Source organism: Strix uralensis, chromosome 5, assembly GCF_047716275.1.
Source record: "Strix uralensis isolate ZFMK-TIS-50842 chromosome 5, bStrUra1, whole genome shotgun sequence".
In the NCBI taxonomy this organism is placed as follows: Eukaryota; Metazoa; Chordata; class Aves; order Strigiformes; family Strigidae; genus Strix; species Strix uralensis.
Genome location: NC_133976.1, coordinates 79,301,232 through 79,319,391, shown reverse-complemented (window position 1 = coordinate 79,319,391; position 18,160 = coordinate 79,301,232). Strand labels below are relative to the sequence as shown.

Here is an 18,160-nt window from a genome sequence, read left to right as displayed (position 1 = left end):
ATGCTGCAGCATGTGCAACATGGGGTAGAGGCTTTTGGGAAATTTGGATGCGAAGAGTGGGATCTGCTGGCCTCTGATGGCTGCCTGCAGCAGGCAGCACCTTGATTCTGGTGGGACAAAGGGTTTTACTCTTTTCTTTGATGACCCAAAGTGATGAACCCCAGAGATATTCGAAACAGCTTGAAGATGCAAGCCAGGACATAAACCCATTTGAATTGTTTGAGAGGAAGGAAAGGAAGGAAGGTCTTGAATGTATTTGTGGGAAGTACCAAAGCTGTGCACTGCTTTCTTCAGATAACTGTGCTTGATGTTAATAAGCCAGAGAAAGCTTCACTTCAGGCAGACTCCTTTATAACTGGGTAACTAAAATCCATGATGGAAAAGTCTCTGTAGTGACTCGAACACTCAATAACCTTACACTCCTAACTATGGAAAAGAAATGGAAATGATGAACTCACCTCTTTCAGAAGCACAGTTTAAACTATGTGGGGTTACACAGAAGTCAAGTCATAGTAAGATTATTAGGGTTTTTTAAACTTTCACTGGGATACAGAAACCCATAGTGACTGTTTAAAAAGTGTTATTAAAACAAGAAGGAAAAACCAAAAAAACTCTGACCTCATTTTCGCTTAACCCGTTATCGTTTGGAGCAAAGAGAGTGGCGCGCACTGACAGGTCCGTGAGGTACCGCAGGAACTCTCTCCCCTTCCTAGAGCTGTTGGAGTAAGCCATGATGTCCTAGGCAGAAACAAATCTAGCTTTACTAAAGAGCAATTGTGCACTCCTGTGTGGGGAGCTGATTTGATGAGACTGTATAAATAACGACAAAGAAGTTTTCTATTAGTAGCCACGAAGTAACTCTGGAGTGAAATTACAGAAGCTTCTACTCAAAACCCAGTTTTAGCTGCTGATTTGGTGAGCACATCTTAAACTGACTTGCAGGAGTTGGGCCCTTGCTGCCTGTGAGGCTCCTAACACATATAATGTCTTTTTGAGTAGTGGCAAGAAAGGGACCCTTTTAATGCTTTGCCTTATTCCCCAGCAGCAATTCAATAAAATTACCAAAAAGCACCATGCTCCCTGTGATGCTTAGAAAGCCTCACAGCAGTTGTGCACAGAATCCTCTTTAAGCTAAAGCTGCAGTAGAATTTAATTTCCAAATGAGTTTTAAAAACCCCAAAACCTCTTTGCAGCAAGTAATTAAAAAAATAGCAACTAAGTTCTGATTTTGATGGTGCAGAATTTAGACCACTCCACCTTGCTTTGCTGGTGTGGTGTTGTTACCTGCTAGTAAAGCAAACCTGGTGGCAGAGCCTGCTTCCCTCTGCTCACCCAACCGAGCAGCGTGCCAGCTGTGGGCCATACCGACAAGAAGTTTGTCAGCGTTGGGAAGGACATCAGCACTTGCAGCAAGTTCCCGCTGCAGGAGAAGCCGTCCCCCACGTAGCCTGGCTTGCAGGTGCAGTTCACCTCTGGAAGGTACAAACACAGATAGCTGCGTGGGCAAACACCCGTTGGTAGAAGGCTTTAGGCTGTCCTGTGCCTGAAAAACAACTTGCAGGCAATGAATTTTTTTTTTTTGTTTTTTTAAAGTTAAAAAGAGGTAGAGTCTCTTGAAGTGTTACCTAGCAGCCTGTGGCTGACCAAAGGAACTGAAATCTGGGCTGCTGCTTCCCTTTGCACAGAGGGATGCAGCAAAGGACCCTCTTACCTTTCTCCCTATAGCAGAAGACATCCCAAGTTTCACTCAGGTTGACTCTTCTCCCATAGTCCACAATGCCGACGTACCCGGAGCCACAGTTTGGGGAGGAGAAGGCAGTTGGGTAGCCCACTCTTTCACTGTCTAGCCAGCCAGCAGCGCACAGGTGGTACCTCGCCTGCAGCCGTCACAGCCATAAGGGAAAAAACACAGGGGGAAGAGCTGAGTGGTGGGGCTGGGGCACTGTGGATGAAATGAACAATCTCCCCAGGGTGCTCAGGCAGCACCTGACCTGCTGGCACTCTGTCTGAGGGGCTGAGGGAGCTCTGTCCATCCATCTGTCCTGCATATCCTGCAGCCTGCCCTGTGCTGAGCTCTGTGCCAAGGGGATGCAGGGACAGGGGCTCCTCTGAAAGTCAGTGGCTCCCTGTACAGACCAAAGGAGCCTTTCCTGGGAAAATCTTCCCCGAGCCCAAAGCCAGCAGGAGCAGAGGCGGGTGTGAAAGCCAAGGGGGATGTGCAATCCCATTGTGTGCCAGCCCATCTTTTGTCAGCATGAGAAGGGTTGACAAACCAGCTCAACACAGAAAATAAGTCCCCAGAAGCGCTGGAGCCAGCCCCACTGCCGACTGCAGCTTTGAGGAAAATATTTAGACTATGGGCCACAGGAGAGCTGCAGCTCTGGCTGCAGTCTGACTCTCCTCAGGCAGCAGAAGGAGGTTTATGTGCTGGCTGTGGCCCAGCCTCACATTTTGCTAACGGTGTCTCTAAATGGTGACCATCTTTCTTCCTTCTGCAGATGGGAAGGAGTCAGAAAGGCAGTCAGTCTGACCCACTCTGCTAAAACAAGTTTTACAAACCCAAGGTGTGATGCTCATCCTACTGATGTCAGTCATGCATGGTCTGTAACATACTCAGAGAAAAGAATATGGCAATGGGTCTGCTAAATTAACATTTGGGGATAAGATTCCTGGAGCTGTACATTAAAAAAAAATAAATTAATCTAGGCATAATTCTGAAGTGTACATTTCTTTAAGAAGTGCTAATAATTAAAACCCCCGTGAAAACACTCTGTAAGTCTGACTCTACCATTTCACCTCAGTATCACTGGAAACAAGAACTTGGCAACTGGTTTCAGTGCTGTATGAGCAGGCATGAAACCAATACACAGTCTGAAAACTGCTCTCAGCCAAACATACCCTGGGGCATGGGGTTAGGAAAGGAGGGAAAATGAAGCATATTAGCAGAGAGGAGCCCCGTGTCTCCTCCCTCCCCATTTACGTGCTGTGGCTGAGTCTGCTCTGGGGATCTCCTCCAGCAGTGAGGCTACCTCACCTTCTGCGCATACAGCAGCTGGTTATACGTAGCGATGGTGGCTGACTCGTTGGCACAGGCCTCCTTTGCCTTCTCGTAAGTCATTTTGTACTGCCCTTGTGGGGACCGTAAGTGGAAAACCCCAACCGTGGTATCTGCAAAGAGAGAGAAGAACCAGCTCTTCCTGAAGGAGTTTCCATGTCTGGATGCAGAGACAGCTGTGCCATACAAATAACCGTGAATTTTGTGACATGTAGTTAGGACAGATTGAACCTTTAAGGGTAGCATTTCTACCTGGAATGCCCTCATCTGTTGCTTCATAAATCTGGCATCAAAGTTTGTAAGCACACGTTATAACTTTAATCTTCTCATTGTTTCAAGGGGACATAGGTAGAGGACTGAGTGAGCTTACAGACACAAGGATCCTGGCCACTGGCCGCAGTGCAGTGGCACAGGGATGAGGATGTTGGCACCCTGCCCTGTGGTGTGTACACCGTGCCTTCCTCACCTTGGAAGTGGAGATCGGCACAGTCAGCATCAGGGTGGCACTGCCCGTTGTCTTGCAAGCAGCGGTCAAGAGGAAGTTGCATCACTGAGCAGTTCAGCCCATCACCAATGTAGTTATTTTTACATTCGCACTTGCGTTTGTCCTGGTCAGAGAGAGAATAAAAAAGGCCAAGCCAAGTACTTAGCTGACATAAAAGTGGTATTTCAAGCAACATTCTGAACTGTTGGAAAAATTTCACTTGATATACCCAGGAATGGACAAACAGGAAAGTTGCTACTAACAACTGTGGTTCAACAGACCACAAACTCTGATGCTGACATTCTTCTAAGCAAAACATTTACATATTGCACTTGGGTGCTTTGTTGAATTAATACCAAAGCATAATCCCATCCACAAAGCTAATAACACACATTGGAGAATTATATGACACATAATTAACAAAAACGGATGGCAAACCCATCAAAATTATATTTAAATGACCGGCCATGGGAACATGAAAGGAATTTAGTAGCCCACTGATAGTAATAAATAGAGAACTATAAACCAAGCAGGAGTTGGTGACATCCAGGGATTGTAATGGTTGGCAGCTGGAACGGATTAGTGGCAAGGCTTTTCTAGATAGCTTCTGGAAGACACATCAGGCAAGCCACCAAAATGGAACAGACAGGTCATCCTGAAAGCACCAAGACAAATGCTGGATCAAGTCACCAGCACAAGTTTTCCTCAACAACATTGAGGAATGTGGACCGTGTGGGCCAAGGAATTTGTATCATGTGGCTGCAGAGCTTTTTAAGCTGAGACTGGCCAACCAACAAGTGACATTATTCTCCCAGCTGTCCCTAGGTTTAGCTACCAAAATATATTCAGTTTCAATCCAACAAAGTCCTATTGCAAATAGGGATATCCAGTTAGGGAGAGCTAAGAAGGGGACAGAAAAATTACACATGCAAAATATCCCATCTGCTGTGGTACCTCTTTCCCTAGAGCAAAGATATCAAACTGCTTCTCACCCCACAGCTGAAAGGAACCTGAACTGATGTGGAAAGTAGGCTGGAGGTATGTAAAGGCTGTTCTGGAAAAGAGGGACTTTGCGAGGTATGGAGTGTGATCCAGCCAGAGAAAAGACTTCTGCTGGCACCAGGAAGAAATGCCTCAGACTTCCCTGCTGGTGACTGAAATCATTCAACTTACAGGTCCTATGACAGTGCAAATGGCATGCTCATGGCAGCCTCCGTTGAACCCATCAGCGCAAGGATTTATTGGAAGGCATGTAAAGCCGTCGCCTTTGTATCCTTTCTGGCAGCTGCAGAAGACCTTTAGCCCGAGCTGTGTGCATTCCGCTGCCTTGTGGCACCCGCCGTTGTTTTGTTTGCAAAGGTCTGCAGCTGCATGGGGGAAAAGAAAACAGGTGAGTAAAGTCTGCTTTTAAAGAGGATGTTCTTCACAAAGACAAACCACCTCCAGAATTTTAAAGCACACTAAAAATAATAGAACAATTGTTTGGGGAAAAAAATTGTTTGAGTTTTCTGAGGCGTTCCCGAACTTGTGCAAAGGCTATCCTTTATGGCTCTGAAGCTCTGGTCGGGATGTCCTCGATTTAAGAGACATGGCACCACTCCCCAGAGATTCTGCTTCACCTTTTGGCAGCCCAAGAGAGCTGCTTTTTGGGGACTCTGCTCTGGCCAGGGTGACTTTGGAGGAGATGAGACGCCTGGCTCAGAAAGAAGGACTGTTTCTGCAGTGATGTTACTGGGGAACTTCCTTGCCTAAGGTCATCAAGGAAAAATCCATAAGTTATACACTGCTGAAAACCCTGCTGTCTCCAAGATCTGACTGAAGTGTGCTTCTTGCTCATACTCCTGCTTGGTAAAGCCTGGTGAAACCAGCCACTTGCATCAGAAAAAGACTGATCTGTATATATCCTAAATTTGTTCCGCTTGCTGCACTGTGGAAGGTTTTAGGTTTGCTAGCCAACATATCATACTGGATGGTAACTGCATGCAAGTGCATGTGCAAAGGGGGACAACCTGCTTTCTTGCAGCAGGCTGTGCAAGAGGGAGCTCACCTGTGCATGTGATCCCATCCCCGTTGTAAAATGGCTTGCACTGACATGTGTTGTTCTCCATGCAGACAGCGTTGGCAGAGCAGCTCGGGGAACACACTGGCTGCAGAGCTGTGGGGAAGGCAGAAGAGCTGGGGTGAAGATGCTGTTTATATTGCAATGCCCTTGTTTCATGCAGAAAGAAAAGCCCTTGTACTAGTCTTGCTAACTGGAAAACCTGTAAGAATTTTTTCCTGACTGCTTATCTCTCAGGTGATATCTTCCCTCAGGTAGCCCAAAGCCCCTCCACAGGGAGGTAAACACTTATATTCCCTTTTCACAAAGGAGGAGACAAGGAAGTGAAGGGACATGCTCAGAGTCCCTTAGCCTCCAGTGAGGGCTTCTGACATTATTAACCCTTTCTCTCTCTGTTAAATTTCAAGTGCTATCCACCCGTGGCTTCATGTGATGGAGTGTAACGAGAGGAGGCAGAGACCTAGCTTGGTTTCACATAGCCGGCCAGTCCATCCTGTTTCACAGAAGCAGCGTCCTGTTCCCAAATATCCTTCGTCACACTGCCCATTGGTCTTGCATTCGCAGGCTGCAAAAGGAACGCAGAGGGATCACTTAGAGAGCTGCCTTTGGGAAAGGGGAAAATCTTTCCCTAGAGAAACATCATCTAGACCGTTGGTTTAGATACAGTATTATTTAGCAATTATTTAGATAAATTTAACCTCATGGTTTTTCACCATGAGGCCAGCCAAGCAGTGGGCCAGACTGTTCAGAGTGGTTGGGTACTTTCCATCCTTGGATTGCAAGCCCTGAACAGCCTGGTTTGAGCTCAGAGCTGACCCTGTTTTGAGCAGGGCGTTGGACTAGAGACCTCCTGAGGTCCCTTCCAACCTGAATTCTCCTGTCATCCTATGATTTTATAACTGGCATTCATTCAATGTGCCTCTGAAAATGAGTATTGATCTGCATTGTGGTAGAGTAGCAAACTTCACAAAGAACTGTGTCAGGAAGGAGTTAATGGCTGAGCTGAAGACCCAGCCTGATGCTGTCCTAATGTGCAGCAGCTGCTGCTTGTGGGGAAGCCTTTTAGCCAGAGAGAAGTAAGATATGCAGGGAGAGAGAGTTTGGAGAAGCCCCGTCTGGATAAGAAAACCAAATATGAGGTTAGTGACCTTTGCTGTAAAACATGGGCAAAATAGCTGTAAAAATTTCTTTTTAAGGTTTTACATATTTTTATGACTAAAGGCTTCTGAATTCCTTTTATACATGGGGTGTTACCCCTTATAGCCTGCAAACTTAAGCATGAGGCACTGATTTAATCTGTCGGTGTTTTTTTCCCCACTCTTTGGGCCCTGCAATAACTTGTCCTTCTGTCCATGCTGAGACCTTCTTAAGGAATTATTGGTGGCTCTCTGCTTTATAATGTAATGAAGAAACATCCTTTCTTGGCTTATTCCTCTTCCTGAAATATCATTGTTTAGAGAGGAAAATAATGTGGAATTGGAGAAACTGATTCTGTGAAGACCTGGTCCTGCTGAAAAGGAGTTTCACTGGTTGTCTAATTTTTGGCTGACATAAATATACATTGAAGAGGGGCTATAAAACATTTTTCCTGTTCAATACCACAATCTGGGTCAGACTACCAACTCACACAGTTTATGCTATGTTGTGTTATAAAACTAATAAATTACAGGTAAGCATATCTTGAGCACTGGTATCTAAGCCTAGTGTCTTGTCTCCACCCCGAGGATATCTAGCTTATAAACCCCACCGTATGTGCATCATGAGTACTACAGTTGCACATGGTTAGGACGGAAGGGTTAATGTTGTAGCTTCCCATCTGAAGGCTTTATGTTGGGAAAACATTTAAGTTTAAAAGGTGATATTGATCCTGGTTCCACCTAGCTTACATTTAAAACCCAACAAACTGGATTATGTGAGCAGTTTCTTGGCTGCTGTCCCTCTTCACAAACTGCCTTCATCTCGGTGTCCTTTTTCTTCTCTTCTGCAGTAGTGGTGCATGGCCTTGGTCTCCTGCAATTCTTGAAGAACCACACTGCTAGAATACTGTCTTGCATATGGGGATGGGGGAGAAGGCTGTGCTGTAGTTGAAAATGCTTCTTGACAGAGACTCTGTCTCCATTCCCTGTTACTTATGTACCATATAAGAATAGGAGGAGCCTTGCAGAGAAAGCTAAGTAAGCTTCTGCCCCCTGCCTTCTCCTCCTCCCTTCTGCGACTTTGTGCTATCCCTCCATGTGAGAAGGCACTCAGGAAAAATGTTGGTGTTGAAAGGGGAAAGCATTTCTTTGTTTACTTAACCCATCACTGACAAAATAGTTTAGGTGTGATATGGGCAACAGCATGGAAAGGAAATGTAAACGTACGCCTGCAGTTGGAGCCGTATCTGCCTGGCAAGCACAGCTCACATGAAGTCCCGTTGAAGCCGCTGTTGCAGTGACACTCTCCTGTCCCACTGTATCCATCATCACAGGCCCCGTGGTTATTGCATGGGGTCTCTGGTCCCCCTGGGCAAGCTGAAAGGTTTAAAAAAAAAAAAAAAAGTGGCTGTTTAGCTCAAGTGTGTTTATTCACTGTCACTGTTTGTTGTTTATTGTTCTGTAAAAATCCTTGAACAGGGAAAGGCCTGTAAATGCATCTCTGTTGGGGCGTGTAAAAGCAGCTGTGACACTTGTGAGTGCAAGCCTCATGCTCTAAATTCCTTGACACACTTTTACAACATCTGTCAGAAAGGTGTTGTAGACTCTTCCAGCCCTGGGTCTGGGTGCTTGCTCCTTCAGACCCAGTAGTGAACGACACTGCCCAGCCCCTGCCCCAATCCAGCCTTGCTTGTGCACCTCCATGTGCCTGGTGCTGCTGGGGTGAGCCCAAAGGGCAGCTCAGGCTGGGTTAGTCAAAATTGCTTGGGACCCCTACGTGTCTGTGTGTGAAATCTGGACAGAGTGAGCTAGCAGGGCTACATGTCCCTGGACCTGTCTTCCAGCAGATATCTTAACCCAGATCTGGGTGCCTTGGTGCTGTTCCCTGTGGGGCTGACAGGTGAAGGATCACACAGTTCATTAGTGTCTGCTAACAAACAGCTGGAGCTAAAGCTTCTAAAACTGTCTCACACCTGGTTAAAGCTACAATTTCTGAGTTTACACTGGTGGTGTGTGTGCTTGCAGGTGGCTGAGGACTCATACACCATGTGTCTGGTGTGTCCTGTATCGCTACCACCAAGCTGATGTGTGTTTTTGTGTTGAAAGGACTTTCAGCTGGTCACTGATTAAAACTTGCTCGGTTTGGTTACAGCAGAGCAGTCTTTACTCTCCGTAGCATTCACTTAGTTTGCTACTAGCATGGAGTTTAAAACTTGCTGTAAACACAAAAAAAGAGATTATTTGGAGTGGCAAAGCAATAATAATTTCTGTTTACTTCAGCTCTTGCAATAGAGTTCCCCCACGTTGTGGCTGGTCTCTTGTCATGTCCCCATCCTGGCTCTCACAGTTCAGCCTGCTGGGTGCTACGCATCTGGGTTTGGGGAGGGGGGGTCCTACCTTGGCAGTCTGGCCCGAAGTAGCCCTTGCAGCACTTGGCCGTCTGGATGACCATGGAGCAGTTCCTACGGCAGCCGTCCCTCCGCAGCCCGTAAGACTCGTACGTGCACCACTGGATCCCTTCCTGAGCATCGCGCGTGCCAGCGCAGAGAGGGGGAGAACCACAGGAAGATGAGTGGTACGCGGAGGTTTGGGGTTCTTCTTTAAATCACAGTTTCTGATGTGCACTGAATTAAAATGTGATGTGTGAAGAGTGCAGGTGCGAGGCCCCCACCTCCTCTTTGATTCCTAACTTGCAGAGCAGACCCCCATCCTCATTAATGGTGCTTAGAACTCAACTGAAGTACTTGCTACAGTGGATGCTGTGTGAGACCGACAAGCGTGCCCCATCATCAGTGTCTGGGTGTTTGCCCAGGGACAGCTTTGTCCCGGAGGCTTTATGGCATCACTTAACAGTGTGGTTTCACTGTTGAGGGTTCTCTTTTTATTTTTTCAAAGCAACTTACTCTAGTTTGCTTGTGTGAAGTACAGAGAAGAGCCGGTTACACTGCTTAAATGCAAGATTTTAATGTATTACCTTTGGTTTTGTTCCTGGAGGGCATTTAGAATTGCTGAAACAGCTAACACAATGCCCCTGTTGTACAAAATGGAAAATAAAAAAAAAGAAGTATATTAAAATAATGGCAACAAAAGGCTATTTGATATGGACAAAAAGTCTGTTTTACGAGAGCAGCAAATAATGAGCAGAGAAGAGTGTAGGCTTACTATGCTTGAAACAAATTATAGGAACTCTGGAGAAAGAAGAGAGGAGAATGACATCAAAATAGTCACATTGATTTAGTGCCATGAAATGCAAGAAATTAGTTTTGATAAGTTCTAGAAGAAGAAACTTTGCTCTGGATTTAAACAAGCGGGGGAAAATAAATAGTTGATATTCTCCAAGCAAATATTGACATGGGCTGCATCAGGTCTGGATGTCTAATTTGGAGTAGAGGTAAATGGCTACTCCTCAGGAAGCGCTAAACTGATCTGAGGAAATGATATCTGTTTCATTTAACAAAATCATGAAACAAAAGGTAATTTGAGCAGATGGGATACACACAAGTGTTGGTTTTATAAGTGAAATATAAATGCCAATAAACTTTTTTAAGACTGATTACATGGAATTTTTTTTAATTCTAGGTAATTTTTTCATACATTCAAATTAAACTGAAGTAAATTTGGTCTTGAAACCATTTCAAAATGCGTTTCAAAACTTCCTGCTTGTGGGATGCATCAAGGTTCACAGAGGAAACTTCGTCCACGCTAATAGTGGCTGTTCAGGTGTGCTAAAGGATATTTCTGTGAAAGCAAGAAAGGTGAGAAACCAAGAGCCTGGCTAACAGACTAAGCAGTTCTCTACCTTGTGTCCTTAATATCCTGTGCAGCTGGGACAGCAACACTGTTCTTTTGTAATCGGGAGCTTTGTAAATGCAGTTTCTATGGCCAAATTCATAGTGTGGACTTGTATTAATTTAAAAGCATGATAAGAAGATCTGCCTTGCTCAAATTTATACTTGCATTTGTAAGGTACTGTTAGGGCTCACTAAGGTGGTCTTAACTGAAACTGCTTGTCCTGTGTGGTGCTTAGTGTGGATACAGGGTTTCTGTTGTGTACCTTTCAGGCGTTGTGCTGCGCTTCTCAATCTTAGCTCTAACCAGTGCGGCAGCTGAAGCCAGCCTGAAGTGCAGGACTTAATCTCAGTAGTGCCAAAGCTGCTGTGAGTGTTTCCCCGGTCTCTGTGAGGATGGAGTTTGACCTTTGGGGCTGTGCCTTTGTCAGGGTGAGGGACCAAAAAAGGGGACTCACCATGAAATCCATGGTGAAGAAGCTGTCGCAACGTCCTCCTAGGCTGGGGTCTGTCAGCAGGCAGTCAATGCCGTACGCGATGCCCCCATCAAACTCCAGCTGCCGCTGCACTATCTTACACTGTCTGTCATTCAGGAAAAGGGTGCCCTGAGAGATGGGATGGGGAGAGGGGGGCACGACAAGTCATGAGACAGTCTTCCTTGGGGCCAGGCTGAATCCAGGTCCTGCATGGGTGTTAGAGGTAACCCTCCCTCTGGTCTTTTAAAGATTCCCCTCCAACCTGGGGACCTACAGCTGAATGCTATAACATGACAGATGGGCAGATCTTTTGCCTTTCCTGAAGGGGACAGAGTATGCCAGCCCTGTGTCTACAGATTTACCTTATGCACATTTAGGGTCAGTCACATTTTCAGAGGCAGATGCTTGCCAGGTATGATCCAATACATTTGCAAAGAAAAACATGCTGTGGTTCTGGCTTAACAGGCTGCATGCATGCCTGCAATCTTAGCTTGTAAGTGTTTACAAACCAGTTTGCATGCAGATGCTACATTCATGGGGCTTCTGCCAAAGCCAGGTTCACCGAATAGTTTTCCATTGTGTATTTCATTGTAGGAGAAGTTAAAATGTGCTAATATTTCAGTTTTGAGGTCACTGAGAGCTGTTTTGAACAAATAGCATCTTACAACACAGAAAATGACAGCTCCAGAGAGTCTTGCAAACTGTCTAGTTTGCTGAATTTGTTGGGGTGGCTGCTCTGGTTTTGTGGCTCTTGGCATGGACTGGTGAAGACCAACTGAGTTTTGGTGCCACTGACCCTTTCTGGGGGTTATGTGCAGGCACAGTGGGGTCTGCATGAGTGGATCCTGCAGCAGGGACAAGGGGTAAGTGTGCTGGCAGAGTGAACACTTACAATATGCCCATTATCCCCACAGCTAATGCTGAGGTTGGAGCCCTGCAGGGTCTTCAATGAGGTGGAGCGGGGAAGCTGGTAGGCCAACACCTGGGGAAGAAATGGTGGAAATGCACATGTCTGGGTTTGCATGTCTTGGCCTTGGCAATGCTCCTAAAAAGCAAGGGCTTACCGCAGCATCACGGACAATGTGGAATTTGAGGTACTGCACCAGCTTGTCAGTGTTGGACTTCTTGAAGAGGAAGTCCTGCTGCTCCTGTGGCAGCCCACGGATAGCTGTGTCTGTGGGCCAGAAGAGCGTGACGGGTTTGTGGATAGGATCGTTGATCAGCCCAAGCAGGTTGTTTTTCTGCAACATACCAAAAATTTGGGCAGAGGATTAATGCTCCATCTAAATCAACATTGACCCTATGGGATCAATGTCTAGTATAACTGGGATGCAGTGGCCTGTGGGCTGCCTGGTTACCAGCCTGCAAACACCCTGAGTTGAGTTGCCCAAGTTGAGTTACATGACTGAATTCTCAGAAGTGTTTCAGCACCCAGGGCTGCCCACTGAAAACCAGGCTGATGGCTCACCAAGTCATACCTGGGTCAAACCTTGGCCACGTGATTTGACATATGGTAGGACAGAGCTGAATGTGGAGAGAAAAGGTGGATGTGGGTCTGCTTGACATTCCCCCTGCCTCTGTGGGAGAGGAACCATGTGGTGACCAGGGTTGTCATGTACGGTGTGAACCCTTTGGCTCGACTGAACACTGTCCTGCTAGTAATGCCACGTGCCATGTCTGTGCTTTTGCCTTTTTTAAAAAGAGTGTTTAAAACCTTTGCCCAATGGCTGCTGTCTCTTGTGTCCTTACCTCTAGCAGACTACTGAATAGGATGTATCCATGTTTGGCTGCAACAATTTTAAGGCTTTCCTACAAAGAAAGGAATTTCAGTAATTTATCTAATAAATATGTTACATGGGGTTTTTTTAAAAAGCAGATATTAGCTTGCTTTTCCCTGTAAGTCATTTTTTGTTACGAAATCAATGCCACTGTAAAAGCCCTGTGCAGAAGTCCTCTTATACTGTTCTTAGTATAACTGTAACTCCTGAATGAATTTTAAATATAACATTTAACTTATTCAGCAGTGTCAAACAATGTTTGTATAAGGTCTTTTCAGTATCACTGGAGTTTTTTTGTGACTTACATGATTTATATATCTAACAGTAACTGTGGAAAAGCCCCTGCGTTGAGAATGGCAATGAGCTGCACATACCTTCTTAAGGGGGAAATCCTGCATATGTGATGGCACCAGAATTTGGTTTATAACATGGATCACACCATTTGTGCCCACGGCATCGCTGAGTATAATTTCAGCTTTGTTGTTCAAAACCAGCGAGTTCTGGAAAGGCAACAAAAACACGTTTTCTGTGGAACCTTGTGGGAGGGTGAGGCTGATGCCAAATTTCTTTGGTACAATGAGCCCAGACCATCCTTTCTTTGCAGCAAACAGTAGCTTCAGTTTTAATAAATTGCCCTTTGGTTTTTCAGACTCTCATCATGCTCATAAAGCCAGAGTCTGAACCTAGAATAACTCATGTCAAAGCAAGGGTTGTACAACTCCACTCTGAATAGCAGATGAGTGTTGAACACTTCAGCTAAATGGACAACCTTCTTTTAATGCTATTTATTTTTGTGCACTGAGGAGTAAAGGGAACCATTCAGGTTTTAAAAAAAGCTGAATGAGAACAGACTGTTTTATTGTTCTGTCCCCTGCCTTTTCATGCTCTGTTGTTACCTGAGAGTAGCTGATGTGTATCGGGTCCCCTTGGAGAGAGGTGATGTTGGTGATTGTTGTCAGGTCGCTGTACAGCAGACTGGCACAACTCACCATATGGTACCGGAGGACTTGAGCCATCACTCCTTTGGCAATCCAATCCTTGACCTACAGCAGAAAGTGGAGGAGTTGAGAAGCAGTTGAGCAAGGCATCTGAATCCAAAAGCTCATGGCCAGCTCACCAAAAGCTTCTGGCTGCCTTACTTACTCGTGAGTCGCTGTTTAGTACATCTGTGTGAGGTACAAACAGAGTGAAAGGGCCAGGGCCTGCAATATCTCTGATAGACAAGGCCTGTCAAATTTAAGAGGACAAAGCAGTAATGAGTCATTAATGCACGTAACATCATGCAGCGATGGGGACAGCCCTGCTCAGTGGGAAGTGGTGCCCGCAGCCCTGTTGCTGTTGCAAGTTGGGTTCCCTTCCCTGCAATGCAAGGGTGAGAGAAACTCTTGGACACTGTGCACTTTCGTTCCCAGCCCTGTCTGTCACCACTGCCCATGGGTATCAAATGGAAGATTTTGGTTTATGGCCAAGTTGCCATTTCCTCTGCAATAACGAACAGGAGAAGAAGAGGGAAAGCTCTCAACCAACACTAAGTGTAGGGAGGGTGGAGGAGGGCTACTCCCTTCTGGGCAAGGGAAGATGAATAAACTCTTTCATCTTGACTTAGTCAAGAGTGGATGTATACATGTATTTGTACATGCATTTAGCTCATATGTGGTTGCTTGTACCCAGGAGTAGATTAATTACTGTTAGAGGGACAAATGGACCTGGGGTATTGCAGGCACTTTGCAATGACCACTGACAAACTAAAGAAGAGAGCTGTGCTAAAGTGATAGGAAGAAATCTGTTTACCATGGTAGCATAATTAAAGCTAAAGTATGAGTCTTTGGACTAGCAGGCCAGTATACAGATTCGTGCTGCCCTGAGGCTCAGGCTAAATGATTACTACTGCCAGTCTCCAAGAAGCAGTGAGAACTGGCAGCGCACATTGGCTGTCCACCAACGCAGCAGCATCCTGCGGCATTTCTGAGGGGCAACTGAAAACAGCATCGCAGTTTGGAAATGCAGCAGGGGTAGAAGAGGGATGCTATTTGCTCACATCAGAATTCATGAGAGATGTGCTGGAAGATCTCAGACTGTGAAGGGGTGAAAGCTTCAGTTTTATGCCTGGTCTGGGGGCCCTACGTTTCCCTGGGATATTAGTCTTTACTATTAATTCTCTAGAGGTTTTAATGACAGTTAATAGTTTAAATTAGAGCATCTCTAATATTAGTGGCTAGTGATCCAAATCTAGTTCTAATTAAGTTGAAGGATGTTGGTACATGCCAGATTCATGCCTGCTCCCTGCCCCGTCCTTGGGGCAAAAAATGAAGAGAGGGACTCCCCCCCCACCCCCCCCCTAAAAAAAAAAAAAAAAAAAGAAAACTTGACCTTTTCTTACCTCTAAGTGGAAATAAAACCTAGATGTGTTGGAGTCTCTAAGAAGTTCCTGCAATCAAGAACAAGGCTTTGTAACAGTGCTGCAAACATGGAACAACATCTGTGGAGTACAAATAAATGCAGCACTTGAAAGAGAACTTCTGGCTTAGAACAAATGCTGCCCATCTGCATTGCTCCTGTTCTTTTCTTACCTTGCTCTATCAACGAACAGGCTTCTTTGACACCTAAAAGTACCAGTATTAACTGCCTAGTACTGCAGTCATAAGGATTGTCCATCAGTTGTTTGGTTTTGTTTTTTTTTTTTCTTTTTTTTTTTCCCCCCCCGAGGCAGGTAAGGTTACCTTGCAGCATCCTGTTTCTATTCCTGATTTCTTGGATTGGGATTGTTTCAAATTCTAGGATAGATTTACCAATTTGTTCAAGAAAAAAAATGGCATGTTTCAAGAGACAACCATTGTATTAAATAACTACCTGAAGAAAAATGAGGGACAGAAAACATGTACAGCACTGTACCTGGAAGATATTGCTTCGGCACTTAAATCCATCCCCAATGTAGTTATGTTTGCAGGTGCAGGTCCTTTCTGTCAGCTTGGTGTCATTACAGATGGCAAATTCACTGCAGCCTCCATTATTCTTGTAAGATGAAAATTTAAAATATTTAATTCCTTCATTGCCAGGTGTACAGAATAATTCTAGTTCACCACTTTTTTCCCCCATGTATATAGCTTAGAAAGACTTAATCCCAACAATTTTTTGAAACTAGATCTTACTGGAACTTCTGACAGTATATGCTTTCTTGAAAACAATAAAGAGCATTTAAGGTTCATAAGAAATAACTCTCCTTTTATGAAGAAGATGTAGTTTTGATTCCCTCCTTATATCTTCAGTTCATGGTGTTAATAAGGATCCAAAAGATTTCCAGGCAGGTTTCATTCTGGACCCTGTGGATGAGTTTTAGCTGCTCTGCTGAGGCACCATTGACTTGCGCTGAAGGGAACTATTTACAGCTGTACATCACTTCTGTGGTGCTAGGAGACTGGATTTCTAGAAGAGCATTAGCATAGGACTGCCTATTGTTCTTCAGCTGTCTGATGGCCCAGGCCAGCTGGAATGGGGACCCACCACATGCGCTCTCCTCTAAAACATCTGTTCACCCCTGGATGCACCACCAGTGCGACGTAAGGCTTGGAGCAGCAATGATGCACCTCACTCGGCCCCCTGCCTCCAGGAGGCTTTCTGTGCGAAGAGGAGATGTTCCTCAACCAGAAGCAATGTGTTGGGGTTCAGAGCTCTGTCCAGTCACAGGTGAGTGCTCCCCAGCTAGAACCTCAGTCTGCAGATAAATTTCTATCCTGGACTTGAGAGCAAATCAGCAGAAATTGAGAAGCCATCTTGTTTTCTTTCCTGGTGCTTGTTTCATGGTGTCTTTTCTGTTGCTGGTCATCTTGGTGATCCTTTCCCATGGGCCATGACTGGCAGTGGAAGCTCTCTTGGGAGCTACCAGTGGGGCCTGACTTGACAGTAAGTACTGACTGTAATTAGTGGGCTTGGGTGCACTTGTTGTTTATTTGGCTAGCTCTAGGTGGACTTCTGGCAATCTTGGGTTTATCATAGCTTCCCATAAAGCTTTGCTGCACAGAGGTTTGCCAAAGTGAAGCCAGATTAGCCTTTGGTCTGACAGTAACACTTCTCAAAACTATATTTTTGAAAAAATATATGTATAATTAGCCTAGCGTAATTAACCAATTGGAAGCAAAGTTGCTGGAACAAGGCATAGGAAAAGGCAAAAGCATACAGAATCATAGGAAGTAGTAGATCATAACTTTGAGCTCCCCTTCCTCTGGCTTATGTTTTTGCCCTTGCTCTTTCATCTCTGCAACCTTTCAAGGTTAGAGAAACTCTGCTGACAGGCCAGGCTGGGAGGGTGAGAATTATTGTCACTGCGCTCGGAGCACAAAGGATTAATATGCCCGGGAGAGTGGATATGTCCCTGCTGCAGCTTGCCAAGCAGAGCAATGCGGCTGGTGCAAGTACGTAGTTTGCAGTGTGTGAGCTAGCTCATGCGAAGCAAATGTGGCCAATTCTCAGCCTGCAGTGGTAAGTGAGGGACAAAATGAGGAATGCCATGGGAAGCACTGCACTGTGTGTTGTGGAGGGAAAGAAGGGAAATGGTTGGTGTAGAGAATTCTTTTTTTCTTTTAACCTCCTCATCAGGAGAGACTTCCGTTCTGCCATCCATCATCTCACCTCCTCCGTTTCACTGTTCACTAAGCCACCTCTGCTGCAGCTTGCAGTGTTGATACCCTGTGTTCCGCATCCCAGGGATGCGTTCGGGATGCAGCCTATGCATGGCCATAGGGACTGTGGGGCTCTGTTCTTTGACTTGCCTCATGGGAGCTCTGCCCTAGGTGAGCCTGCAGGCTGAAATTCCTGCTGGAATTTCCACTGGAAACATCTACTCCAGGGAGCCCAGGCCCTTGAGCACCTCTTTGCCCCAACATGGATTTCATTGGTAATGATGCAGCAATGTGAGGATTTGATACTCTGATTAGGCTGGAAAAATTTCAGACTGAGAAGGGGATGTGTATGTTGACAGCTGATAATTTCTCTTGTTCAGGATGCACAGATACACTCCCAAATCACCCTAGAGGACTTATTGACAGGAGAACATTGAAAACAAATAGGTGTTTTGATCTACCATAGACTACTCTCTTTGGTTCCCAATCACCTGGCTCCTAGAACAGCTAGAACTGGTCCCTGAGCATCAACAACCTGAACTAGATTTTTTTTTTTTTTTTCCTCATTGCAGGTAACATGTAGTAGATCACACTTCTTTTTCTTATCATTTGAACCAAGCTCTTTAATTGTCTTGCCTAGAAACTGCACTTGTTTTTTTAATATTAACTGAAATGTTCATAAGCCGTTTGTCCCCCAAACACAAATTTAGATAGTGTTTTTTAATATGAACTCTAGCAATGACAAAAAATTTGCTGAGAAGATATGAC

General features: G+C 45.3%; 1 protein-coding gene across 1 annotated transcript in view; it reads right to left on the bottom strand.

The window, feature by feature from the left end:
• The window catches only part of STAB2 (stabilin 2), an 85,471-nt gene that overhangs the window by 6,600 nt on the left and 60,711 nt on the right, over positions 1 to 18,160 (bottom strand). Inside the window, exons 45-64 of the mRNA XM_074869483.1 lie at positions 15,669 to 15,788; positions 15,157 to 15,204; positions 13,920 to 14,003; positions 13,673 to 13,819; positions 13,151 to 13,276; positions 12,748 to 12,807; positions 12,063 to 12,239; positions 11,891 to 11,980; positions 10,981 to 11,127; positions 9,709 to 9,765; positions 9,132 to 9,255; positions 7,962 to 8,111; positions 6,059 to 6,163; positions 5,587 to 5,694; positions 4,713 to 4,906; positions 3,522 to 3,663; positions 3,035 to 3,168; positions 1,712 to 1,877; positions 1,366 to 1,472; positions 619 to 738 (exon numbers count right to left, since the gene is read on the bottom strand). Of these exons, the coding sequence (XP_074725584.1) occupies positions 619 to 738; positions 1,366 to 1,472; positions 1,712 to 1,877; positions 3,035 to 3,168; positions 3,522 to 3,663; positions 4,713 to 4,906; positions 5,587 to 5,694; positions 6,059 to 6,163; positions 7,962 to 8,111; positions 9,132 to 9,255; positions 9,709 to 9,765; positions 10,981 to 11,127; positions 11,891 to 11,980; positions 12,063 to 12,239; positions 12,748 to 12,807; positions 13,151 to 13,276; positions 13,673 to 13,819; positions 13,920 to 14,003; positions 15,157 to 15,204; positions 15,669 to 15,788 (2,406 nt within the window). The remainder of the gene's footprint in view (positions 1 to 618; positions 739 to 1,365; positions 1,473 to 1,711; positions 1,878 to 3,034; positions 3,169 to 3,521; positions 3,664 to 4,712; positions 4,907 to 5,586; positions 5,695 to 6,058; positions 6,164 to 7,961; positions 8,112 to 9,131; positions 9,256 to 9,708; positions 9,766 to 10,980; positions 11,128 to 11,890; positions 11,981 to 12,062; positions 12,240 to 12,747; positions 12,808 to 13,150; positions 13,277 to 13,672; positions 13,820 to 13,919; positions 14,004 to 15,156; positions 15,205 to 15,668; positions 15,789 to 18,160) is intronic.